Source organism: Phalacrocorax aristotelis, chromosome 3, assembly GCF_949628215.1.
Source record: "Phalacrocorax aristotelis chromosome 3, bGulAri2.1, whole genome shotgun sequence".
Taxonomy (NCBI): domain Eukaryota; kingdom Metazoa; phylum Chordata; class Aves; order Suliformes; family Phalacrocoracidae; genus Phalacrocorax; species Phalacrocorax aristotelis.
The window spans coordinates 16,610,886-16,638,006 of NC_134278.1; the positions used below are offsets into that span (position 1 = coordinate 16,610,886).

The 27,121-nt window shown below is 44.3% G+C and overlaps 2 protein-coding genes across 3 annotated transcripts in view; one reads left to right on the top strand and one right to left on the bottom strand.

Annotated features, from left to right (window-relative positions):
- On the top strand, positions 1 to 15,799 carry PDIA6 (protein disulfide isomerase family A member 6). The gene is made up of 13 exons (XM_075086821.1): positions 1 to 102; positions 2,815 to 2,956; positions 4,185 to 4,242; positions 4,979 to 5,105; positions 5,470 to 5,576; positions 7,018 to 7,151; positions 7,566 to 7,680; positions 8,627 to 8,767; positions 9,898 to 9,982; positions 10,077 to 10,149; positions 11,192 to 11,350; positions 13,329 to 13,425; positions 14,184 to 15,799. The coding sequence occupies exons 1-13, from the start codon at positions 69 to 71 to the stop codon at positions 14,250 to 14,252; spliced, it is 1,341 nt and encodes a 446-aa protein (XP_074942922.1). The 5' UTR covers positions 1 to 68; the 3' UTR covers positions 14,253 to 15,799.
- Positions 15,598 to 27,121, bottom strand: part of ATP6V1C2 (ATPase H+ transporting V1 subunit C2) — a 21,087-nt gene continuing 9,563 nt past the window's right edge. For both annotated transcript variants that reach the window (XM_075086822.1, XM_075086823.1), the window contains exons 5-13: positions 23,711 to 23,805; positions 22,919 to 23,010; positions 20,548 to 20,646; positions 19,368 to 19,436; positions 18,328 to 18,420; positions 17,818 to 17,911; positions 17,426 to 17,523; positions 16,887 to 17,016; positions 15,598 to 16,099 (exon numbers count right to left, since the gene is read on the bottom strand). In XM_075086822.1, the coding sequence (XP_074942923.1) occupies positions 16,004 to 16,099; positions 16,887 to 17,016; positions 17,426 to 17,523; positions 17,818 to 17,911; positions 18,328 to 18,420; positions 19,368 to 19,436; positions 20,548 to 20,646; positions 22,919 to 23,010; positions 23,711 to 23,805 (866 nt within the window). In that variant the 3' untranslated portion in view covers positions 15,598 to 16,003. The remainder of the gene's footprint in view (positions 16,100 to 16,886; positions 17,017 to 17,425; positions 17,524 to 17,817; positions 17,912 to 18,327; positions 18,421 to 19,367; positions 19,437 to 20,547; positions 20,647 to 22,918; positions 23,011 to 23,710; positions 23,806 to 27,121) is intronic.

Sequence of the window (27,121 nt, forward strand, 5' to 3'; positions counted from 1 at the left end):
AACGCGGGGCGCGGAGGGCGGGGCGGGCAGGCTCTAGTAGCGGCGGCGGAGGGAGCGGCAGAGCAACCATGGGGTCGCGCGCCGCGGGCCAGCTCTGGTGGGGTAGGAGCACCGGGCGGCGGCCTGAGGGGCGGCGGGGCGCGGTTTCCCCCGTCCCGGCTTCCCGGGCCATGCGGGCCCGCCGCGGCGGGGACAGGGACGACCCGGGCACTGGGCTGAGCGGGCGGCCGCTGGCGACGGGTCGGGGTGGGGCGGCGGGGGTTCTAGGCCGTGCGGAGCGGTTGGGCTGGGGCGGGCAAGGGACGAGCAGGGACGGGAGCAGCCCCGGTCCGAGCCGCCCCCGATCGCTCGGCAGGATACCGGGGCGCAGGGAGGCTGCCTAAAGGTCCCAGTAACAAAGAAATGAAAGAAAGTGGTGCTTGTTTCTCACCCTAATGTAAAAAAAAAAACCCAAACCACGCTTTCGTTTCCATCAAGGGGCGGTGTTTTACTCGCCTGGGTGACCTGGCTGTCTAGTGCAGTAAGGGCGGTAAGAAAGCAATGACTGAAGGCAGAAGGAGGAGTCCGTGGGGAATTGTGCTTCCTCTTCCCCGCTGCTGGCTCTTCTGTGCTGGGCAAATCGATACACCCGCTAAGCAGCGCCCCTCGGACCCTTCCGTAGAGCTACGGAAGGTGCCCGTACCGCCGGCAGGGCCGCAGGGGGAAGGCTCCCCCTCACGGGCGCGCGCGGGCGGGCGCTCTTCCGCGCGCCCAGCGCCGCCGCGGGAGGTGCGGGCGTTCTAAGGAGGAAGTTCTCAGAATCGTTATCCCCTGGCAAAAGCATTTCTTCACAGCTGCTCCTCTTCTTCACAGAGTTACAACTTGGGTTTTTTCGGTGGGGGCTAGTAATACCAACATTGAGCTGCCTTACTTGGTTTAACAACCCTCCTGTCTATGTAATTCACTTACATTAGAAAACAACTTCTGAAATTGGATTATCTGAGATTTTTTATTGCCTTAATAAAAGGGCAGATTTGCATTTTCCCGGCTTAGATGCTTGTAGGAAAATGATCTTTTTATTTACTAAAGATGAATTAAACCATAACTGTTTCACTATAGAAAGGAAAACTATGCCACCGGTTCATGAGTCATAGTTTAACAAAAATGCAGTCATACGTGACTACGTGAATCGCACCATGTGCATTCTTTTGTGAGTTCCCTTTAGCAGGTGTTTTTGCATAAACTAGAACCTCTCTATTTGGAGTGACAGAAATGGCTGAGTGAACTGCTCAGCTTCTGAATATATTCTGCAACAGATACCTTTAGGTGATGCACAGGTATGCTGATTTCAAGTTAATGGTCTCATTCCATCTAGAGAAGGGTTTCTCTCTTGACAGTGGCTGTAACATTCAAGTAGCTTTTTGCATCCTTGTTTTCTTACTCTACCCCAGCTGCCACTGGTACTGTAGGTCACTGTAACATGCTGTGACGGCCACTTGGGAGTCAGTTGGTCAGTGCTGATGATGTGTTGGTTGTGTGTGGGCATACTGAAGGGAGAGAGCAAATCTACTGTGTAAAGCTGGTGGTTTAAAACCAACTAGAATCACCCCAGAAGAAAGGGTTTGGGTCCTAGGGCTAGAAAAAGCCATTAGGAGGGGGAGTGGTGTGATGGACAGGACACTGGGTTGCAGCGTGGCAATTCAGTCCTGATCTCTGGCTGAGTAACCTGGAAGATGTTATTTCTTTTAGCTTCTCTTGCCTGCAGAATAGGTGTAATGAAACTGGGTTTTCTTGAGCAGGACTGGTAAAGCGTAGATGATGCTGTGCAGTTTGTGTACCACGTGCTGTAGCGTTTCTGCATCACTGAGCTGAATCTTCCTCTCATGTTCATTCTTGAGAGAGAATGTGTAGCTTCCTATTCAAGTTATTAACCACTCGCAGCACAACTATTTTTTCCCTAGTTCTAATTTCAGTGCCTGAGCTCTTACTCCCCCCAGTCTTTGGATTAAGAAAATTCTTGCGTGTATTTTGTTACAGAGATCCTTGTCATCGTTCACCAAGTCATCTCTCAATCTCCCTGACTAGGTAGAAGGAAAGATTACAAGGTTTTATGTGCAAAGTATCAAGCAATAATAAGATCCAGAAGTATTAAAATCTTAAGAGAAAGCAATTTCCTTGTACTTTTTAATGTGGGGTATGGTTATTTAGCGTTCTACGAGTGCTTGAGTTCTTAACCAGCAAGATTAAGCTGTTTTTTTCCATCTGTTGCTAGAGAGATAAATCAATGGTAGACTAAGATCCTTATAAGCCAGAACAAAAGAGCTCCTTACACTACCAGTGCATCAAGTGCTGGTCCTAAAATCAGTGTAACTGTACTAAGACTATTTGGGACAGTCCTGGATTATGTGATCCTATGAAAGATGTGTTTGAGTGCCTGCTGTGCAAGAGGTGTGGGCAATTGACTTAAGAGTTTCTATGAGAAAGAACGGAAATAAAATGTAGCTGACCATGGGAATGTGTGTGGAAATTCTGCTGGTCTCGTAGCAGTAGTAGTTAGGGTAGCAGCTTTGACAAAATGCTCTCTGGAGAGCCATAGCAGGAGTGGCATGACTCCAGCTAGCTTTAGGCACAGAGAATCTATTACATGATCCTGTGGAATCATGATTTAAGTGAAGAGAGGAAGCATATGTCTTGCCTTAACCTTTTTTCCCCAGTCAAACTGGATTTTTTTTCCCCCTTAGTGATTTGTAGGGGGTGGGGAAATGATTTATCCATGGCAACCGGAAAATCATAAATGTTCTGCAGGAATGCTGATTGCTTTGCTCTTTGTTCTAGGCACAGTGAGCTGCACGTTATTCCTGGCAGTTAACGGTTTATATTCGGCGAGTGACGATGTGATAGAGCTGACACCAACCAACTTCAACAAGGAGGTCATCCAAAGTGAAAGCCTGTGGCTCGTGGAGTTCTTTGCCCCATGGTAAGAATTATAGCTGTGTACTTGCTTGCTCTTATCATGAGGAGCAGCATATTAATCTGGTGCTGATCAGGACAGGGTTTCATTCACTTGTTGGCAGCACAGTTATTGGTTTGATGGCCTCATGACTAGCAAAATAGCTGCAGTTGGGATTCCTATTTTAAATATCCTCACTGGGGAAAAAGGTAGGAATTGGAGTCATGTGGAAAAGACAGGTAATGGGTAAGTTACTCCAGGGGAGGTTCCAATTGGACACGAGGAAAATTTTCTACAGTGAAAGCAATCAGCCATTGGAATAATCTTCCCATGGAAGTGGTGGATTCCCCAACACTGGACACTTTTAAGATTCAGCTGGACGGGGTACTGGGCCAACTTGCCTAGCTGTGCTTTTGCCAAGAAAGGTTGGACCAGATGATCCTTAGGTCCCTTCCAACCTGGTATTCTATGAAAACCTTATACACCATTTTAATACTTCAGTTTTTCTACTGAAATTAGTATCAAAAATGATGGATTGAAGTGCAGTAGGTGAGTGAAAAGGCCCCTCACTTCTGTCTTTCTGAACCTGATTCTGATGTGAAAGCACAGATCTGAATTGACACCTAGAATTTCCCATTTCCATTGAAAAATATTGGCTTTGTGCATCTTAATTTAGCACCATTATCTACAATCCTGCTCACGTCCAGGGCATGGAGCCTCTTCCATGCAAACACCAGTGATGTACGTTCTGTCTTTGCACAAATCCTCTGTGCTATTGCTATCCAAAGTGCCATGTTCTGGAGAAAGAGGGGCCTTCCATTGCAACAGCGTGACTCTGTGCTGAGAGGTTAGGGGAAAGCTTGCTGTGCCTCTTCTGGTGTTGTTGCAGCTTTACAGGTAACAGGAAGTTTTATTGAACAACGGCAATAAAGTTAGATTTTGGTGCTCGCATTTGCCTCTGTGTTTGTAAAGCCAGGCAGCTTTTGAGGGGGGGGTGTGTGTATATATATGGGGGGGGAGGGCAGGGGTTGTATGCACTTACGTAATACATGTGGAGGTTTTTCTTCCAAAGTCTGAGAGATGATGTGATGTTGTAGCATAGCCTCTTCCCCTCCTCATGAGTAGACCTTAAGTCTCGCACAGTTTGCTGTTCTGTAATTGCAAACCAACGAGGCCAGTCTGTACTTTGTGAAATAGTTATCAGGTCTGAATCACAGTTAACATCTGTTTTGTTTGTGTTTTTTGTCTCTAAAAGGTGTGGTCATTGTCAAAGACTAACCCCTGAGTGGAAGAAAGCAGCAACAGCATTAAAAGTAAGTTTAATCTTTCAAATATGCCTGTGGCAGTGGATTGAGGAGAGTTTGGCTGTTTGTAATCTGGCTTGGGAACATCGAGGTAGGGTTTGGTCCCCAAAGTCATATCACTTCAATCATACTTGTCCAGCCAGAGAAGTGACAGATCAGAGGCGCTTAAAGTCAGGATTTTTTAAGTTTTTTGGTGTTGGTTTTTTTTTTTGCTTTTTAAAAAAGAAGCCATTGGATTGCAGAGGAAGCAAGTCAGTTCTGTCCCTGTGATTCCCATCACTGTTTCCCAGGGCTGCTTTTCACAGCACCGGAAGACATTAGAATCCAGCCATCCCCCAAAATAGCATGTTTCTATTTTCTTCCTTGCTGTCCTGTCACCTGCCTCTGAAGTACAGGAACAGCGTTAACTGAATATATGAACACGGCTTTGTAAGCTGTTGGTGATGAGTATTTTTTTAATTACAAAAAACTTGGTTACGTAGTGATTTGCTGAACGTTTACCTATGTAAAATACATTCCCCTCAAAAAAAAAACAAACAAACCACCAGCCAAACAAAAACATAAAAAACCACCCCTAAACAATTTTAAAAAATTTTTTGAATGAAGAAAGAAATGGACATATGGCATTCTGTAGTTTAATGCTTTTCAGGGGATAATACCTCTTCTGGTGACTGTTGCTTACCCTCCTAATGACTGACTCTCTACTGTACAAGTCTTGTCTTAGTTTTTGTTTTTATTTCCACAGGGTGTAGTAAAAGTAGGTGCAGTAGATGCAGATAAGCATCAGTCCTTGGGTGGACAGTATGGAGTCAGAGGGTTTCCAACTATCAAGATATTTGGAGCCAACAAAAACAAAGCAGAGGATTATCAGGGTAAATGTGATGTCTTTTCATGTGTTGCATGCCTAAAAACTTCCTGAACACAGTAATTATGGTAGCTGTTAATGCTGTCTTGTGTGGTGTTTCCTTCCTGTCTAGTGCTTGTAGTAACTGAGGGACAGATGGGTGGGACTTGCTTGACCAAATTGTGCATGTCTTAGCATGGGCTAGCAGTCCCACCTGCAGTCTGTAGTTGGTGGAGTTTGATAGGCAGTTCCAAAGAATTACTTCTTTCTTCCTGTTTAGTGGGAGCTTGCCACAGTCACCCCCCATCAGATAAGCAATCCTGCTGCTAAGTCAGGGGCCTACTTTAAACTGGCCTTTCGATGCCTTAAACATTCTTTTTGCTGCATTGCAGGTGGCAGGACAAGTGATGCCATTGTCGATGCTGCTCTAAGTGCTCTTCGGTCCATGGTGAAAGACCGTCTTAGTGGCAGAAGTGGAGGATATAGTTCTGGGAAACAGGTATTTGAGGACAAGTGTGGGTTTGTCTTCAACCAGGGGGCTGTTCTGTACAGGAGATCAAAGCTTGTGCTCCTGACTCTGTTCACAGAGTAGCTGAAGTTGGAAGGGACTTCTGGAGGCTGTCTAGTCCAGCCCCCTGCAGGGTCAGCTAGAGCTGATTGCTCAGGGCTGTCCTGTCAAGTTGTGAGTATCTCCAAGGACTGACACTCCACACAGACTCTGCTCTTTGGGCAGCCTGTTCCAGCGTTTGACCACCCTCACAGTAGAATTTTTATGTTTAAATGAAGTTCTTGTATTTCAACATATGCCCTTATTCCTTGTCCTGTCACTGGGCATTGCAGAGAAGAGTCTGCCTTTGTTTTCTTTAGTCCCCTCCACTCAGGTATTTATATACATGGATAGGATCCACACTGAGCCTTGTCTCTTTCTAGCTGAGCAACCCCAGCTTTCTCAACCTCTTAACATATGTCAGATGCTCAAAGCCCTTAATGAGCTTTGACTGTTGGCTGGAGTTGCTACAGTCTGTGCGTGCCTCTTATACTGGGGAGCCCAGAACTGGGCCCAGCATTCCAGATGTTTCACACAGTGCTGAGCAGAGGGAAGGATCACCTCCCCAGACCTGCTGGCAACTCTCTGCCTGAAGCAGCTCAGGAGGCTGTTGCTGCCTTTGCCACAGGGCTGCATTGCTGGCTAATGTCCAACTTGTTGACCAGGACCTCCAGGCTCCTTTCTGAAAAGCTGCTTTCCAGCTGGTCAGTCCCCAGCATGTATTGGTGCATGGGGTTATTCTTCCCCAAGTGTGAGACTTCGCATCTCCCTTTGAACTTTTGAGGTCCCTGTTAAGCCCCATTCTCCAACTGGTTGAGGTACTGTTTGCCTAGTCCTAGTCTAAGCTAGATGGATGAGTTTGGTTTTTTTTAATTTGGTAGTGTTCTTCTGAAGTTGGCATGCTGGATTTCTCCCTGAAGGTAGATTGAAAAGCTGCTGGCTACTGTTTCTAAATCATGGAGCAAGTACACTCGAACATCCTTAGGTTGGCCAGATAGAAGACCAGGGTGGACTGTGTATTGCGCTCACGTGTTTTTGTCTGGAAACCAGGGCACCGTGGGGTGGGAGGGTTGGAGAGCACTTTGTTCTTGGACAGATCAGACCATGAAGAACTGGGGAAGTGTTCCCACATCTTGTTAGTCAGTTTGACCTGGTTTTGATCTTTTTCTATTTCTTTTAAGAGAAGGTTCACTTGCTGTTTCTTGAAAGTGCTGTGGGAGTAGGCTGTGTGTATTGTCAGTTCTAAAATGGGAAAGTTGTATGACCTAACACTGCCTGGTTTGTATCTCATTCAAGTAAAGACCATTTGGTACAACATGACACACAGGAGATAGCTTGTGTGGGAAACTAATTTTGGTTGCTGCTTATGTGAGGATCTGTTTGTTTCTTACAGAGCCGAGAGAGCGGAGGTGGAGATAAGAAGGATGTGATTGAGCTGACTGATGACAGCTTTGATAAGAACGTCATAAATAGTGATGATGTGTGGATGGTGGAGTTTTATGCCCCGTGGTGTGGGCACTGCAAAAAGTAAATGAGGTTTTTTCTTTGACATTTCAGTTCCCATTAGTGCTTGCTTTTGAGCAGTACCCCTAATCCCCTAAAAGGGACCTTGCATCTCTGGTACATCAGAAGTGGAGTTCACCGTAAGGTGTTGTAACAAAACTCTGTGGGCTTCTCCTGCTCAGGGCACCTTGGTGCTGCTATGGCTGCGCTCCTCCTTAGCAGTAAAATTCCCACTTACGGGTAGAAATAAGATCCAGAGGTTATATTAACCTTTTCATTCCTTCAGATGCAGAACTTTACTCTCATCTGGAATAACTCTCCTAGCTGTCATTCTCTGCGGAGACTGTTTTTTTTCTTGAGTGGAGTATGCTACATAACATTGTGATGTGGTACTCTTTTGCTAGCTGTAAGAGAGCACTCATACTCTTTGTTTTTCAGCCTAGAGCCAGAATGGGCAGCTGCTGCCACTGAGGTGAAGGAGCAGACAAAGGGAAAAGTAAAGCTGGCTGCGGTAGATGCAACAGTCAATCAGATGCTGGCAGGCCGATACGGGGTGAGCGTGCTCTGCAGCAGTTACCATTTCCTTTCCATCTCCAGTAAATCAGATTTCCCTTTAATGCTTACAGAACTGTTCCTTAATCTGGTACCACTTAAAATGTTTTGTGCTAAAAAAAGTTAAGTGACATATACCACTTTTCCACAAATAATTCATTCCTGAATGTCAGTAACAATACAAATAAATGGGGTGAGAGGAAAGGAATAAATCTGGATGTTGCTAATGAAAAAGGCTGTTTATTTCCTTAAGGTCTTGTATAGCTTTATCATCTGCAGTGAGAGGTCTCTCAGACTGTATGTATGCTAGCTGGGCATCTCGAGAACATGCACATGTACCTGTACATCTTAGAGCCAGTTATCAGGGATCACTCTGACAGTATTAGCTGCCCAGATCAGCTATGCTGTGGGCCCAAAGTGAACTGATATTCTTTAATTTTTAATACAGTACAGAGAGCTCACAGTGTGATGCTTTGTTTCCCTGTAAGTGCACTTGGCTGACAGTCAGCCGGAAGACTGAGTAAGTTTTACTGGAAGTGCAGCAGAGGGAGCTTAAGGTCCATTTGTAGCCATGTAGGCACAGTGCTGCCTCACTACAGACAAATCAGGGAAACTAATGTCTAAGAAATAGAAAATGTTAAGATAGTCCTCCTGCTACTTAGACATGCAGAGCTTGGTGCCTCTAAACTGAGATGAAACTGTTGCTGATTCATCAGGGCTAAAATTTGAAACAATATTTCAGCATGTGTTAGCCTTATTTTGAATTGTTGCACAAGCAGAAAGCTACAAAATTGTTCCAGTTCAGTTATAATGGGCTGTGAGACTTGATTCACGTAGATGTTAAATCTCTTCCCTTTCTCTTAATCTAGAATACATCAGAGTAGCAGATAACTTCCACCACAAATATTCAGATTTATTTGAGCTGATGGCTTAAACTTGTCTTGCAGATTCGTGGATTTCCCACAATTAAAATCTTCCAGAAAGGAGAAGACCCTGTTGATTATGATGGTGGCAGAACTAGATCTGATATTGTTGCTCGTGCTCTGGATCTGTTTTCTGATAATGCCCCACCACCTGAGCTCCTGGAGGTACCTCTACATCACTTTCTCAAATTGCTTTTCCATCATATCCTTTGCAGCGGTTCTTGCAGGACTATATTAACTGTAAACAGAACAGCCCAAGTGTGCTGCTTGCACACTGTTTTGCAGCAGAATGTCAAGGATGACAAGTCTGATCATTCAGCTTTCCTCTTATTTAATTTTTTACTATAAATTTGTTGTTGACTGAAGATTATCAGAATTGGTATAGCGAAGGCACTGACAGGATGGTACCAGGGTGTCTAAATCCTCTCTTCAGGAATGAGTGAAAAGGTTGGGTTCTGTGCCCCATCTTTTTCCTTACAACAAGAGGGCAGGGGTTTTGGTGTTTGTAATCCATCCATTAGAAGTTGCATGATAACTGATCTTACTTGTCTAAAAACTCCAGTCTCTGTATGGTGACTTCTAGTTTCAGTGTGATGTTGCTAGATTTGAAATGGTGATCAGTTGTCTCCAAAGTGGGGTGCATGCAAGACAATTCACTGGGGTGCAGGAAGAAAAGAAAACTCGTACCATTAACAAATTAAAAAAAGATATATTAAAATGGTGTTTATTTCATCTTTGTCAGCCTTTTAAAATGTCTATTTTCTGTACACCTTTTAGCATACATGTTAGTACAGTAGTACATGTATATAATTGTTATGCATATATTGGGGCTGCGTGCTTAGAAATGTTTTTTTACTGGTAGCAGTGCACAGTCAAAATTTGGAGACTACTGATGCAGATTTAAATGTCCTCATCTTCAGCAAATGCTGCATCCTGCTGGCTCTCTTTATGCTAGCAGTACCCTGAAGGAAACCTACCGGCCTATGTGTAGGTCTGGGCGTGCTGTTTCCAACCCTTGTCCAAGGGCGGTGACACCTTACTGTGCTCTCTGTAAGCTGTATTAGGTGCTGCTTACTTGCCCGTTGCTGCAAGTCTCAACAGAAGACTTTGAACTTTTTGTGATTAGTCTTGTGTTGGGGGACCAGCAAAGTAGGAGATGCTTGTAAGCTTTTGTGTCAAGTTGTTTCAATGCTTATTACCCTGTAGGATGGAGTTGATAAGCTGTCAGAGGGAAGTGCAGTCACAGCTAGGTAACCAAGCCTTGCTCACATTGACTTCCTGCCACTTTCTTCTAGATAATTAGTGAAGATGTTCTAAAGAGTACCTGTGATGCTCACCAGCTCTGCATCATTTCCATCCTGCCTCATATTCTTGACACAGGTAGATATACAAGCAAGCAGACTTCTCCATGAATTTGTCACTTAAAGCATATAGTTGTGTGTTTTTAACTTGTCCAATTCTGTCTAACAAACAGGAGCTTCAGGGAGGAATTCTTACCTGGATGTCATGTTAAAAATGGCTGAAAAATACAAAAAGAAAATGTGGGGGTAAGTGTCATTGCAGACTGGTCTTCTTGGAAAAGATGTGAGCATTTTTAGAGGTAACGGGATAGAATTTGTATGATAACAGAGCTGTCTTATCTGCAGGTAAGATTTGTTCCTTGTTCAGGATAGTATATGTTGGTATTTCACCAATGGTACTGCAGGAGAGGATGCTGCAGCTTTAGAATAAACTGCTGTTTTGGGCTTTTTATCCACCTCTCAAATCCTGCATGGATGAGTGATATTAAGCATCTTTTTTGTTCTGAATGCTAAAATATTTTAGGGCACTATTTATCCAGTTTATTTTGGAGCCTTCTTCTGGTGGGTGAGTCTGCCAGTATGACTGTTGAATTCTCAACAACAAAAAAAACCAGTACATTGCAGTTTATTAGCAAATTTCATGCTCTCAAAGAAGGTGGCCAGCAGCCTTTGCCTTTTCTCCTCCACTCATGTGGAGGTTAGGATCTCTGGGAAGTAAGAGTTGTTCTGACACACTGACTGCTATGAAAAGGGAGCAAAATGGCATGAAAGCCTGGGGGGAAATGCTGAGATTGGCTGATTACAGAGGTCCCTCAGGGGACTTGTTAAGTATTAGAGGAACTGAGACTCTGTCAGAGGGTGACCAGTGAGGAGCTAATACTGAGTGAAATGTTGGTTTTGCAGTTTTGGGCCAGAAAACCTCTACAGTGGGATTTGGGCAGTACTGTGTCACATTTAGATATGTGACTTGAGCCATTTTAAACCTTGCTTAATATAGGCTAAAATGCAGCAATTTGTTGAGATAGGTAACACAGTTCTGGCCCTGGACTGTCTTTCATTGCTGCTGTTCTGATCCAACTTTCAGTGGCTGTGAGCTTGGGGCTTCCTTATGTTATGTGGTTCAAGATCAGGACCCCACTGTTCCCTGCTGACTTCAATAATGCCTGATGCTGTAAAGGGCAGTTCAGAGGCCAGCTTGAACTCTGCAGAGTTGCAGGATACATGTGACCTCAAAATTATTGTAGTGCCTATCCTAATTATTAATTTTCTGTTTTATCTTTTCCTCAAGGTGGCTGTGGACAGAAGCAGGTGCTCAGTCAGATCTTGAGAGCTCTCTGGGGATTGGAGGCTTTGGGTATCCAGCAATGGCAGCTGTTAATGCTCGGAAGATGAAATTTGCCCTTCTGAAAGGATCATTCAGTGAGCAAGGGATTAATGAGTTTCTCAGGTATGAAATATTTAAGGGACTTAAATATTTCTCTGAGTGGGGCTGTAACTCTTAAGACCAAAATCAAGCTCTCCTGGATGAGACAAGACTTGCATGTTAAGAGAATTAAGATGACAAGCATTCACTGGAGTAAATGAATTATTACAGTAAGGATTGCAACTAATAAAGTGGTCGCTACCTTCTTGTGGTGGACAGAATTAAGAAGTCGGACATTAGACTTAAATGGTAGCTTTAGCACAACCTTTGGAAACGGTTTGAAAACAGAAGTGAGCTTTGATCTTGAAAAATTCTGGTTCTCTGGTAACGCAATAAATTAATGGGATTTGGCAATCTATACCGTTCAATCAAAATGCACTATTTCAATTAAGTAATTGGGAAGCTCTCAGTTTGGGAACCTGAAAGGAAGCTGCTGAGGTTTTTGAGGTTCTGTATGTTGCTGTTCATCTTTCTGGTTCTTTCTGGTCCTGTCTTTCCCCTCCCATTGCCCTGGCATCTGATAAACTGATTGGGGGAGCTGAAGCTATCATCCAAAAAGTCAGCAGCTCTCTGCTCAGCTCAGGTTTCCTGAAACCACCTCTTGCGTAGCTGGGCAAGAGCCAGTGCTGAGAAAAATTGAATGGGGAAAGGAAATAGGGAGGAGGATAGAAGGCAGCAGCAGCACTGAAACAGAGCCACAGAACAAACTGTTACTTAAGCATGGTCAAAGTGAAGCAAGAACTCTGCTTCTGGGTAGAGCACCAGCCACCATAAGGTGTGTGAGAGCCTTTGAGAGCTTACATTAGCAGTGCTGTTGCCATGTCTGTGCTTGGAGAATGGCAAAGGACAGTCAGAATTGCAAAAGGAAATACAACAGCCTCCCCCTACCTTGCCATTAATTGACCCCTGTTCCTGCTGGATTAATGGAAACTGCTATATTCTCTTACCTGCGTAAGTGATCAGACTTTCTTCTTAATGCCAAAAAGAGAAGGTTCTCAGGGCATCAAGTAAAATACAGGATTCAGATGCAAGAATAGTAATACCAATGGTCTGTACTTATGAATGAGAGAGAAATGTCTGCCTTCCTCAGACATGGCAAATTCTCTTAGTCTGTAAAATCCATCTCAGCAAAGCCTCTCCTTGTGAGGGTGGATGGTGCTTCAGGACACGAGCCAACTTAACAGCTGATATTGCATTAGATAATTGGTTTGGTATTGTGTTACTACAGAGCTATACTTGCTGGAATAATTGCGTACTTGACACTTCAGCTCAGCTGTATGCCTGGATAAAGCAGTCACAGTTGGCACAGCTGGCTGTTAACTCAGCTTGCTGCATGCCACCTTTGTAATCTAATAGGCAGTTCAACAGTGTTGACCAAAAGTAATGAAACGAGCACTGAGAAGAGCAGAAAAATTGTAGATTCCACCTAGGGAGGAATACTTATTCAGTCTTACTTGTCTCTGAAAGAATGCGAAGGGATTAGCTCGTTAGGATTTTTGAGCAAGCCTAACTAGCAAGAGCAAGATGGGGTGTCTCGAAGCAGAAACTGGTTACCTCATACCCATTGTAACCTAGGGGACTCCAAGCCTCCATAAAAAAAGATTAGTAGCAATTTCAGGTAACGGTTGGAGTGACTTCCAAAACTAGAATTATAGATTCCTCTTGGAGTTGCCTCAAGTGATACACAACATACTGGTAAAGGGACTGTGTCGGTGTGACATCAGTGTTAAAAGGGGCACTGCTGAAATATGAAACAGTGTAGCTCACCTTGTTTGTCTCTCTGGATCCAATTGTAGATTTACAATGATGCTCCAAGGGCTCTCTTTCATTTTCTGCTTCTCACTTTGAAAAGCTTTTGCTTTCAGACAGGCTTATATTTGCCTCGAGATGCAAGATGATCTCAAAACTAACTTCCTTTTATCTGAAGTAGGCACTGTTCCAGGTGGATGGAGACTGGAGAAATTTCTTAAATTTAACATTTACTTGGGGTTTTTTTCCTCAGGGAACTGTCTGTTGGTCGTGGCTCTACAGCACCAGTGGGTGGTGGAGCTTTCCCTAAAATTCATACAGTTGAACCTTGGGATGGCAAAGATGGTGAGGTAAGAGGCGCTCCATCCTTAAAAGTACTGACTATTTGTCACATTCGGAAGTGACTGGATAGAGTAACTAAGAACTGGCAATGTGAAAATGCTTGCTCTTCAAAGATTGTGGCAAGCTGTGTTGATGGTTTCCCATTATCTAAATCCTGCCACCAGACCAAACACCAGCTTCACTGTCTGACTTTGTGGACAGATACTCCTGCCTAGCTGTAAGGATGTAAAGTGAAAGGTGAATCCCCTGAGGCTGACACCTGTTACTACCCATGCTGAGTAAGGGAGGTGGTAGTGTGTGCATTCGGGGCCTGAACGTTTGTGGAGACTTTGGTTCTGCGATATGCTGACCTTACCATCAAAGTCTTAATGTCAGAAAGTTCGTAAGGTAAAGCCTTTGTAATAACACAGCAATTGAGTGTGTTCTTAGGGTTTAATGTTGCTGTAAAAATGCCAGAGTTACTACAGTCCTTTAATCTACTTCAGATGGAATTAAAATAGAGAATATGGTAGTAGCTTTGTTACATAGTTGATCTGTATTTGCCTTTATTTGGAGTATTTCTGTTAGTAGAAAACAACCTCCTAGTCTGAACTCTGATCACTTGTCCTGTGCTTAATACACTTGAGTTTTCATGAATGAAAGAGCTGACAGGCAGGAGCTTTACTCCCAGGATGAAGTAATCATGTGTCAGAGTTGATGATGCTAAGTCAGAGTCGATGTGTTAAGCGCTTCTAAATATATGCTCAACACCTTCCCTTTTTTGCAGCTTCCGGTTGAAGATGATATTGATCTCAGTGATGTGGATCTGGATGACTGGGATAAAGATGAGCTGTGAGATCTTCAGGAAACTTCTTTTCTTGGGAGAGTTTGCGCAGCAGTTTGCAACCTGGTTTACAATCAGATGGATATTCCAGTGGCCTTTTTATGGAGAAATAGCACGTGACACACTGTGCTATGTGATGCACTGCAGCAGTGAACTGTACGCATCTCAAGAACACATTGCAGAAATTCTATGAATTGTCATAACCAGTAAACTTGATTGTATTCTGTGTAACAAATATTTTGAGGACACCATGGATATTTCTTTGGGACATCTTGGCTTTTATTTTGTTGATAGTGTGCTGTTTTGAGTGTTACTGGAGGCTGTTAGTGTAACCAATTTTAAATGTGATTTTTTTTTTTTTTCTCCATGGAGGTGGAACCTGGACAGCTTCTGTTTTCAATTAAAGAATAAAACAAAATATTTTTGACACACAGTGTTAGTCTTGTATAGAATAAGAAAGATGCACGTGATAAAAGCTATCCCATTTTGGATGACCCTTGAATCGTGAATTGTAGAATAGAGAGGCTGGTGCAGAGGGGAGTCCTAAACCACCCCCTTGCTTTGAAAGGTCTTGACAGTTTGGCCTAAAGCCTGATTTGATGGACAATCTTAGTTTCAAATGTTCTTTAGTCTTCCTTTTCCTACTCCTTCTCAGGGGCTTTCTCTTTCTTTGTACCAGACTTTGTAAGATCAGTAATACAATGGAAGTGGGGTTGCTGCTGTAATGGGAGACACCAGGAACGGTCAACCTTTTCCCCAGGATTAGCAGTGAAGCTAATCCCCATTTAAGGGCATAAGGATTTCTGGGTGCTAACAGAAAAACACCACGGTGCTGTCTCCAGCAAGTTGGATGTAACTTTTCTTCACTTCCCACCTGGTATTGTTTTAATTTGAAATTGCTGTTTCCTTGGAAGGGGAATTGGGAACAGGCATGGATGCTGCTGCTGCTTTTTTAATAAAAATACTATTGTATTTTGTTGCTCTCCATGTCTTGTGTATCAGTGTCTAGTGAAGCCCTTGTGTGATCCGCTTGTTTAAGGAATGAAAGAACTGAAAGTTTCCCCTCCTTCCAAGAAAATAATGCAATACAGATATTTGTCAGCTAGAGCCTGAGAGATTGCCCATAGCTCATCCCCATGAAAGGCAGTGTGAGAACCCCTGGCAGCCAACAGTAACTTGCCCGCTGATTTGGTGCAGGAAGTATCTGCCAACTCTAAGTCGTCCCAGCAGCTCAGCTCTAATGGAACTGCCTTGGCAAAAACTGAACTTATGAGTAGTTGGGACTGTAAGTCATGTTACAATAAGCTCCACAACAGGATCTTTTAAGATTTTTCTTTTTTTTTTTTTTTTTAATTAAAAAGAACTTTGGATTTTGCTGATGCTTCCTACTTTTTCTGGTTTGTGGGTTTGGTTTTTTTTTTGTTTGCTCTGTTAGAAAAACAGGACTCTGCACACCTAGTAGATCCATTAGCTACCACGCTTTTTAAATTGTTTTATTTCAAGTCCAACAGATATTCCATCTTTGTAACTTACCAAAAAAAATAAATACTACCATAGTACCTCCTGCCTCTGAGATAAGTTTTTTGTAACGCTATGAATGACATTTTTTTTTTTGTATTGAAGTCACTGTACAAACTACTGGAAGTGGTAGGAAGATTTTATGCAATTATCCTACTCTAGCATCTGCATTTTAGTTTGACTTTCAGCAGCTAAAGATTGTTTAACTCTTGAAAATTAATAGATGAAGCTTGAGCAATTTTTCTTTAACTGCAGTCAAGAAGACTGAGGTCAATCTTGAAATAGACATAAGGGTAGTATTCTTGATTGCTCAGTTGTAAACCAGGGATGTCCACACCAGGCTGCAAAAGGAAAAATATCGCTTTAGTACCAGTAAACAAACTGTTGCACAGTTCCAAGCTACAGTGGATTGCTTCTGCCTTCCTCTTCCTCAGGTGGAATGGAGTTTTGCATTTGATGTGCTTAAGGTGAGGAATTTACCACTGAGAATCTGGTGTTTGCTTAGTATTTGCAGGCTGCCTAATGCAGTTGGTACTGAGAATTCATGCTTTGTGAACGTGTATTGTAACATTTTTCTGTGCTTCAGCCCTAGAGCAACTCATTTCTTTCTCCTCCCTTTGTGCAATCTTACACTTGCTCATTTTGGGCTGTTTTGATGCCTGGTGGTCTACCCTAATTGGTTTATCCTAAATTGTTTGTGCACTCAGATATGGGGAGGGAGACAGCAAGTCATGCTGCTTGCTGAAGTGCTAGGTTAAGGTATTTAATCAATGACGGCCTTTACAGGGAATGGAGGTGTCACAGTCCTACCGTTCTGAATTCATTTTTTCTTGCTTGTATTGATCTGAATGGTACAGAAGACTTGAAGCTTTTTACCTAGAGCAGTTGCATAACTGAGCAGACCTATTTCAATCCAGCAGCTGTAAACATCAGATGCTTCAACAGGAAATGTAAGCCATCTCTAGGCATCTCCATCATTCCTGTTACCCTGATCTATCTGTAACCACCAGGGATCCTAGCCTGACACGGTGTGAGGAGTTGCTTGCTCTAACCCCTGGACTGTTAAAGTGTTCATTTGGCTAAACTGAGACAAGCTACAGCATGGGCAGTTGTACTTTGAATACATACATCCATTATACTTGCTGCTGCGACTTCATCCAGGTGCTTGAAGACCACGTTTAGGACATCTCTCAGGCGTTTTACAGACTTCCTATTTGGCTGGAGCAGCATTGCTTGGAAATTCACTGGGAGGCCATACCTTGAAACACATCAGCATCCACGATCATCTGCGGGGAAGGGGCACACCTTTCCACTCCCACCCTTGTCCCTCTTCAGCCTCCCGGCATGGCAGCTGATTGTGCGCTGCAGTGCACGATCTCAGAGGTGGTGTGCTGCCTCCTTCCCTGAAAGCATCTTCTTTTGAAAGCCAAAAGTCAACTAAACAGTGTTTTTCTGTTTTCCACTTCCCTGTAAGTGCCCCCAAAGAACCATTTTTCATTAACTTTGTCTGTCACCCTTTTTGTGGTCATCTGTATTGTCTCCCGTGAGTTTCTGGAGCGTGGCATGTCAGGGCTGCTCCCTCCCACGAAGGAACTGCCCCAGGAAGAGCGCTGTACGTTTTGACTTCTACAGGAATCTCAGCCGGCACTGTATGTTTACCCACTTACCTCAGGACAGATTCAACAAAAACCCTCAAGGCTTTCACGTGAATCCAAGCCACAAATGCTTCACTGAAGTTCACCTTCAGCCAGCGCAGTAGTGGGCCCTGTGAGAACAGAAACAACGGTGTTATGATCCCCTCGCTGCGTGAAGTGCTGCTGAAGCCATCGTGGGCTGCTGGGATAATCCTCAGGCAGCCTGTCCGTGGCTCCCAGTTCATCAGAATCTCGAGTGACATTGGGCAAATTCTGTTATCTATCCTGCGCCTCAGTTTTCTGGGCTAAACGGAGCTCACAGGAGTCTATTGGAACCACAAAGCCGTTTCTGAGTGAGAGGTGCTTAGGCACGCCAGGAACAAAGGCTGTCATTATGTGGGCCATCAACTCGATGTGCTACTTACATATTGTTGTTTCTTATCTGAAGCTAATTTCATCAGCTCTTCCTTTTCACATTTCAGTTCCTTCTCATCAAAATAAAATTCTCGAACCATGAACCTACAATTAAATGACATTTGCTCTCACAGGCCATAGTCCAAGCAATACCTGCACTCATTTCTTTTGCCTCTGGAGAAGCAGGAACGGGTGTTTCAAAGCTGTTAGCCATTTAACCAGTTAAAGTACGTGGAGGGTGGGAGTTGAAGCCACCCCAGAAAGCAAGCTTCCTGCTGTCAGTAGCATGAGAGCAGGAAGGGCAGCTCCAGGATCTGCAGTTTGGTGCTTAAATAGGATTACTGTACCTGCTGCCGCAGCTCCTTCCCACACTGCCTTCTCAGTGGCTTTAGGGCCAGCAGCAGCCCAAACAGTAAAGAAGTCCTAAAAACCAGTGATGGATTCGGCTGCACTGCACACAGAACAAGCCTCACCTCGTCATGTTTGCTAGCCTGCCCTGCCTAGCAGTCAGTGCTTCTTACCTGTTCTCCCTGGCTTTAGCCTTGAAGTCATCCATCACTTTCCTAAACAGGGTCACGGTGAAAAGTCCTCCCTCTGCATCCTCAGCAATCATTCTGCGGGAGGGAAATTCACTGCTGTGATTTGACATGGCAAATCCCTCATGCTCTCTTTACCTTCCTCTTTTGCAGTTCTATTTTTCATTTATGATGCTGAACAACACCCTGTGTTTGAAGAACTGCTGTGACTGAAATAGGGAAAAAAGGCTTAACTAGCACCAGCCACGCTCTCGCCAATGTAAAACTCCTACAAGTTCCTGAACCTGTCATAGTACACACACGTTCTACCTGCCCGATTTCTCTATGTTTCCTGGTAATGTTCCCCCACCTTCCATGCACTTGTGTTTTTGAGCCAGGCAGTAGCACACAGCTCTCTCCTTTCTCTGTGCCTTCCCACTTCTTCCATTTCAGGTAATAGCACTGTCACCTCTGGTGCCCTGGGTTGGACCTCATGGTCTGCGCGAGCTGAGCAGTGGAATGTTTAATTCCTAGGAAGGATTTTTTTACTCCAGGTGAAAAGATAATTTAATATGACATTTGCTAATGCAAATGGCGATACACTGAATTATCCTATTCTACAGCAGGAAGCAATTAAAGATGCAAAGATAGCATTTGAGCTTTTTAAAAAGCAGTTTCCATAAAGTTCCATGTGATTGCATGTGTCTGAATTATGCCTGGGTTACTGCAATAAATTCTCTGTTTTACACAAAAAGCAAAAGCCCTGGTTGAAAGTAGAAAGAACTAGATTACTGGAAAAGGGAACAACTAGCTAACTGTAAAAAAAAAAAAAAAAAAAGTGATGATTATTTTTTCCTTCATCTGCACTTCCCTTCAACAGAGGAATGTCTGATTTCAGCTGAGAATGAGATTGGGCAAATCCATATGTTAATGTGAAGCCCATGCATTAGACAAGTGATTCCTTCCAGGATCCAGCAAATTGAGGGGCTAAAATATGACAGGGATCTCTGAAATAAACAGGGACCTTAATGTGGAATTTCACTTACTTGGTGGAGCGAGGCACTACCATATCAGAGAGGGATTCATAGGTCTTCTGCCACTGTACGTAGCTTGACCTTTGAGCAACACAAAACAAAGCACAGTGAACAAATACAATATACTAGAAAGTAAATGTGTTGATAAATACAGTTAATTAAGCTTGGCTTAATCAATTAAATGGCTTAGAGTGAAGGGTTGGAGATCTTTGTGCTGGGTTATGTGATTAAGATACATCAAACCTCTCCTATCCTTTCCTTTCCTAATCACCAGCTAGGGAGATGTTTCCTTCAACACTGCACCCTCAGTCCTCACTTTGGGTCTTGGCATGAGGAAGGGCCCAGAGCGGGAAGCCGATGGTGGGAAGAATGTTGCTTTTGGCACAAACTACCAGGCTGCCACACAGTGTCCCATGCTCCAGTACCCCTGCACAAGCTGCCCCTGACCCATGGGTAGGTGTGGTACACCTGCTCTGTGCAATCCGAGCTGATGTGCTGCTACACTGCAACCACGGCAAGTGCCAGCACTGGGAGAAAGGGGTCAAGGGAATGGTAAGAGTTTGCAAAGCAAGAATTCTGTTTATAGGGGGAATCTGAAAGAATGTGCAGATAATAAACTCAACAAACTTACCTCAGATAGCTTTTTGTAACGTGGTTTTCACAGACAAAAAAAGTGATGGTACTGTATGTGTGTGTGTTGGGACAGGGCTATACGGAGAGGGAAAGTTTTGTGTAGGCTTCTGAGAAGGACATCGCATAACTTCACAGCTGCTGCTGCTGGCGGTCATGCTACGTGAAGGCACTTAGGAATACACAGTCAATTGTGGCCTTGTGAGTTTGCAGGTCTCATTCCTTTTATAAACTAGCTAAGCTCCAGTAAGTATCTGTTTTGCTCTTTTTTTAAACTCCTACTATTCCTACCAGGAGGCTGTTTGAGAACCCACCGTGTAACAGCTAAAAACCTACATCCCGTTTCTGCCCTCCTCTGAGTTCAGAGCAGTCTTTGTCTCCTTCTTTTGTGCTAGCACCACCCTTGGCAGAAACTGTTCTTTCTCTTTGCTAACAGCTCTACCCATGCCGCAGCCACAGCATTGACGAGCTGCCCCAACCTGACCCGCTATCGCCTGGATCCAGTGCTTAGGCCTGAAACTCAATGCCACACTGAGCACGTGTGCACACGCTATTGCCTTACTTTGGCACCACGACGAGAAGTGTGATAAGATACTCGGAATTCAGAACAAAGTCTTCTTTATGCACAATGTCTGCTAGGGTCCGAGTCAGCAGATTTCCCCTATGGGAAGAAGACGAAGGAAAAATAACATTAGCAGGAACCAGCAGCAGCACACTGGAGGTATTGTGCTGTGGGTATGGTAGCTAATAGTGTATACTGGGGTAGAAGAAAGCCAGGAAGGAGGTGGCTAATGGACACCTCTACACTCCTAAAATGGCCATTTAGTTATTTTTATTGCAACTAAAAAGAATTAAAAGGCAACTGTCACTAACGGCAAAATATTGGTGACTAGCACTAGGTCAGTTAATGCCCTTTATGCGAAATTACACCATTCTGCTGCTATCATTTCTACAGTAAGGGTGTAGATGCTTGGGAAGTGCACACCTGAAGTTACCACCCCACTCCCAGTCATTGCTGCACCTTGTGGGAGGCATCTGCCTTCTCAAGGCTGACTGTTGAGCTGCCTGTGTGACTATGCTTTGGTCAGAGTAAGCAATGTCAGCATGGACCTAAGCCATCAAAGCAACCCTGGCATACCTGGGCTGCCACGGACAAGCACACAGAGATACCTCCAGCTGAAGGACAGTGGGAGCGGCAGTCTCATGCACAGGAGGGGGACTCTTCACAGGCTAAGGCCACTTGATCACATTGAGTCCCGCTAGCGCTGCACACCAAGGAAGTGTAGATGGCTGGGGCTGGCCGGGCATGACTGGTAGGCATTAGGTGCATATAGGAAGAGAGCAGCTGCCCTCTTTGTCACTGGGCAGGAGTGAAGAAGGACCTAAACCAGTAGTCTTTAGTTTGAGGTTCATTGTGCCAGTCTAAACGTTAATTAACTGGCCAGTAACATCTTATCAGATGTTTGTTCAGCCCAAGCTAGCTGGCGCTGGTAGACACCAAAGATGCCAGCATTTAAAGGTGGACGGGACCATAAGAGGAAGATAGGCCTGGACCACGAGGTCTTCTTTCTTCTCCCTCATCACCTTGCTGGAAGCCTGTCATTGCTTATGTTCCTCACACAGAGCTTCTCTGTCCATCTCCTTAAAGCTGATGTGGAAGCTGGAGAGATGCTGCAGGAGTGGGCTGGGAATACAAACAGTGCCGAGAAAAGGGAAATGGGAGGTAACACGCCCTTGTCCCTCCGCCCATGATTATCACGTGCACACAGCCTGAGAAAAATGCGTCTAGCACTGCCTGCACCAAGCTGGAAGCACAGGCCAGTGGTGCTGGCTGGTGGTGGTGAGGCATGGACACAGGAACTCGGCAGACAGAGGGGGAGACATAACCGTGATACGGCTCTGCTGACTCCCATGGGCACTGCAGTCCCCATGCTGAGCAGGTGTCCCTGAGGGATAGTGGTTTTTTGACAAACTTATTCTGAACTGCCACCTGGAAGTATCTTTCTCTGTGGTTTCTGTTTGGGTTCAGTGGAGTTGGTGCCAGGCATGCTCGTTTTAGCTCCACATTCAGAACAAAATTCCAGCCACCCTGGGGTTTGGTTTGAGCCCCTGTGAGTATCTTCCTTCGGTAAAGGCTGGTTTCTAGGCAGGTTGACAGCCTGGCTGGCTGCAGTGCCAGGAAGGCGAGGACCTGCCTGTGCCCTGTACCCAGAGCAAGGAGCCTGAGTAGGAAAGAGTGCCACATACGAGCATGTGTTGGGCAAGGGCTTGCACAGCATCATCTAAGTTGCTTTAAACTTACTGCCTACTGGAATTTACTATTATCCCCAGTGATACCCTGGAAAAAAATCCAGGTATCAGCACTGACTTAGGTAAAGACTATAAGCAGCTGAAGACAGGAGAAACAACATTTGTAAAACCCTGACAGGGCATTACCTGGACCAACCGAATGAGACAAAGAAAAGAAAAATGTAAGTGGGATGCTGGTGAGGTGCAGGAACAAGCAAGACAGAGCTGTTTCCTAAGGGAGTTCTGCAAATGCTGTTCAGAACATAGGAAACAGCTCTGTCTTGCAAAGAAATCCACTGGTTGACCCAGCTCATCTAATTTCTATCTTCCTGAAGTCTCATCAGAATAATACAGTGTATTTGGTTTTGACTCTTTCCAAGACTGCCTACTCACAGTACCAATAAATCCTCTTAGGAACTGCAGTCTCCCTGAGTTCATTTTGAGACATGCTGATCACACCAGCTACCACCTCACCCCCGCCAGCTTTCACTGGGTCTGTAGATGCCCAGCATGACCCAAAGCCAGAAAAAATTTGTTCCCACCAGAAGACACATGGTCCACAGCACAGCAATGGGTGTGAGCATGAACTGTCCTCCGTTCAGCCATGCAGCGTTCCAGATGTGAACAGGCATATCTATACTTACACAGTTTTTTTTTCCAGGCTTTGCAGATTTCCTTTAATGTTGTTGTATGCAGCTGATCGGGTCTTTAGGTCTGTTTCTATTTGAGTCACTTGCTAAAACAAAGTAAAAAAAGTGAGTCAACTCGGTGCTTGAGGTGGTGTCCTCACCCCTCTCCCACTACCTCTGCACCTTAATGCAAGGACACAGCTGCCAGCCCCTTGTAAAACCACCTGATTGTGGCCAAGGGAGCCAGTACCAGAGCTCCCGTGGCAAAGGCCTCTGCAGAAAGTTGGATGCAGTTAGCTGTTGCTCTGTGTATTATAGCTGTACCTAAGGAGCATGTTCACGGTTTCATTTGTTATCTAGATTGAACAACACATCATGCCTTCCTGAATGGACCAGCAGTGTAAATAATTCATCCAGTCTGCAAAGCATTTGATTTAATGTCAGGCCAATGATCTTGCAAAAGAACTCCAAAATGGAGAATAATATGCAGTAGATAAAAACAATAAAATACTGCAGTGAAGGGGATTAAAGCGCAGACATCACATCAATATATTCTAGTGCATGTGGTAAAGTGCCATATATTTACAGACTGAATAGGTTTAAATATATGTATGTATCATTATTATTATTATAGTAGAAATTAAAATAATGTCAATGTTTCAGTGCAGAGCATGTGCTTCTGAGCTTGCTCCTGCCCAAACCAAAGACAAAGCTCTCTCTGACTGCCATGAGAGGAGGGACCAAAAACTACCAAACAGACATGCTTCCCCATGCTGGCATGTTTCTAAAATTTGGATTACAATTTACCTTTGCTAATGCTTCTGATATATTCTTCAGTGGCTGCTTTATGGGATATTTGGCCATGTCCCACTCAAACCGTGTCAGGTAGCTAATTAGGTCAACTGAAAATGCAAAGAGATGCATTAAAGCAGACAGCTTACCAGATGGCAGGTCAAACTTTGGGTAGTAGTCCCCAGCAATAGCCTAGGTATAATTTTGATTAACATTAGCGGTGGGTGTGAACCAGAAGCCCACCTCATAGAAATCCTCCTATACATTTGATCCACATCAAATCTGCACAGATCATATGCTCAATCTAATCACCTTTCTAAACATCCCCAAACTTAGAAACTGAACCAGAAATCTTTTCTGCATTATACATAAAAGTATAGAATAAGCATTACTGTAAAATTAGCTGTATCAGCAGGACACAGCAATGTGCAGCATTCTTCTTTACAGCAGAAACAGCTTCACATAACCTCAATCTTGATTATTGCAAGATGCCTGAATTTAAGCCCAGCAAGAGCTATCAGAAAAATACTTTGTGCCCCGGACCAGCAGTAATACTCAGGGTTGTTGAGAGTTTGATCAAAGGTATTAAGAGTGTAGCTGATGTCACTTGTCTTTGATTCAGTCAAGCGCTGATGAGAAATCAAACAAATTCAGGTGCGATGGCTAATTTCTCTTTGACTTTGCACACAGAGCTCCCCATCTCGCATAAAGCTACACAGTATTTCTCTAAATGGATAAATCCAGTCACAGCATCCAACAACAGAAATTCATGCAAGGCCCTGTGCATGCAGCCCCACAAAATAAGGCACCCCCAGACCATGGGAATCCATGGCTTCTTCGAGAATCGAGGGGAGATGACACATATGACACCCAGCTCCTAGAACAGGATTGTGCTGTTTCACTCTGAAGACCAAGGCTCCTTAACATCAGAAAACATTAAGGCTTTGTACATTACGGTACCAAATAAACAATTCTTTTCTAGCAGCTCATGAAATCAGACAGCTCTGTGCCTCAGCTGAGTCCTGAGAGCCCTTAGGATACCAAACACACCCCTACATAGTGTTCTTTGGCAACTGTATGGGATGGGATAAACTCATGACAAGCAGCGGGGCTGGGACTGTCCCCTGTGGGTCAGGGAGGCTGGAGGAAGGCAGCAGGCAGGGTCCCAATGACTAGACAAAGAAGCCAGAGGCACTGTCACCTCCAGCGTGGGCTTTCTTCCAGACCAGGAGGGTAAACATAGCAAATATCTGGGAAGTTGCTCTGGGGAGATGGGGAGCAAAACAACCTGAAGGTGCCAAGTAAAAGGAGGGGCGTGCTGGGGCCATTCAGTGCTCTTTGCTACATTGTCCAGAGAGTTAATTCATTCCCACAGTGAGGTCGGAGGACAATTTCTTGTGGGCTGGACTTCCAGGGTGTGGGGAAAACTTTATGAACTAAGCTGTACAAGAAGGAATGTGAAAAGTTGTATAATTGCCATACCACTAGGCTGAGGGTACTACTCTGTCCCATGTGATACCAAACACCCTTGGCAGGAGAGCGCTATCCTTTCCATGGGCTTCTCTCACCCCACAACAGAGTCAGTTTACCTTATTAGATTTCCAAAGCATGGAAAGTCTTATGTTAGGAGGAAACAGGCTTCTTATCAATGGATGAACTGCCTTGGAGGCAGAGAGCGCTGGCATGACAGTATACCCCTCTTCTTTTTTTGAAAACCACAGCTGTGTAAACCTCCCCCATATCCAATGCACAGGAGTCATGAGCCAAAGATCCAACCCTTTCTGCTAAGGTCTGATCAGGAACGAGCAAATTTTCCTGCACAGGGAGTGTGTGGGAAGAAGGCAAAACTGCAGAAGGCAGGGAGAGCTATCACACAGCTCCTGCGTGCGCAGTTCTCCGGCGGTGCTTGCTCATGGTCTCTGGGGGGAAGGTAGGGATGTCAAAAATACTTGAGTGACAAAGTTCACGGAGCATTTTCAGCATGGGGTACATGACACAAGAATGTCATCCTGCTGCCTCTGTCCCAAGCTTTCTTGCTTAAGCTTTGCTAAATTCAATGGGAATGAAAGCTGCAAAGAGCAGGGTGTTACTGGGCTGTGCAGAGGAACAGTGCATTCACAGGCTCTTTAAAGACAGACACTGACCTATGTATCGCTGAGGAGATATGGAAGTTCCCTGAAGGCTTACACATGCCCTTTCTATCCTTGCATTCCCTGAATCTCAGCAGAATTCAAATGTTAGGCAGTTAAGCACAGCATGAGTTCTCAGCCCATTTCACAAGTTCACTCCTGAGCAGTGCTCTGGCACTGGTGCAGTTTCGTGCAGCCTGATCTTAGGGATGGCACAAACTACTGCGAACACACTAGCAGAACTGAGCTTAAAATGCCAAGCAGTCCAAGCATCCTGATGCTCCTGGAATGGAACCCCTCATTATGGAACCTGTCAAGTCACTTCTAAAAGACTTCACATAGCTGCCCATCCAGGATAGATGCTTCCTACCTACCCCAGCAGGTTCACAGCTGCCCAGGAACCCCATAGCCTGAGTCTATTGTAACTTTGATTTACTCACCCAGCTCTAAGAGGCAATGCTAAATACTTTCCCTTCAAAATACTTGATTCTTCAAAATCTTTACGGTTCCCATTTTGCTCTATTTTGAGCTCATTATAAAGAATGAAGTTATTGCACCGCACCGAATTTTAAAATTCATTTGGGTTTAACATTACTATAAGTGGAAGAGAATTGGGTCCAAGTCTTTGAAGAAAAGCTTTGCTTACATTTCATATTTTTTATTCTATCATAAGCAAGAAAGCATTTCCTGCTGTCACGATATACTAAACTTCCCTTTATTACACAAACACACGTATCCCTTCTGTGAGACATCTCCACATGGCTGCTTCTGACTGTTGCCCACTAGAAAGTAGTGTGTATATTCACTTAACTAAAAGCAATGTATTTTCTAGTACTTTGCGTTATTCTTCACACAATTATAACCAAACAATTGTTAGACACACAGCCACCATCTTCAACAGTTCGTGGACTAAACTGCTGTCAGGGATACATAAAACTGAGATGAAATCAGAAAAATTGGAGAGTGTAACTTAAAATCTGAGTTGGGATGGTGTAATAGTCTTAAATGGGACCGTGCAGCAAGAACTCGTCTTATAATTTTGTTCCTGCTTTCACAACCTCGAGCTTTAGGGTCTTTTTGCTAACCAGAGGGGGGAGGAGGAAGAATTCATACAGCAAAATTGCTGCTGCTTATGAAGAATGACCCTGGAATATATCAGGGGAATCCTCATATACTAAAGATGACTCAATTTTTAAAGATGCAGTCAATAATCTTGGAAAAGTTAATGTCTTAATGATATTTTTCGATGACCAAATACAGACAGAGGACAGAAATTATTAACACATACAAGTAATTT

Bases quoted from the DNA above. Each gene is read 5' to 3' on its own strand.
- PDIA6 (XM_075086821.1), top strand. From the start codon at position 69: ATGGGGTCGCGCGCCGCGGGCCAGCTCTGGTGGG. The intron at 103-2,814 runs GTAGGAGCACCG...TCTTTGTTCTAG, and splicing joins CGCGGGCCAGCTCTGGTGGG to GCACAGTGAGCTGCACGTTA. The intron at 13,426-14,183 runs GTAAGAGGCGCT...CCTTTTTTGCAG, and splicing joins GGGATGGCAAAGATGGTGAG to CTTCCGGTTGAAGATGATAT.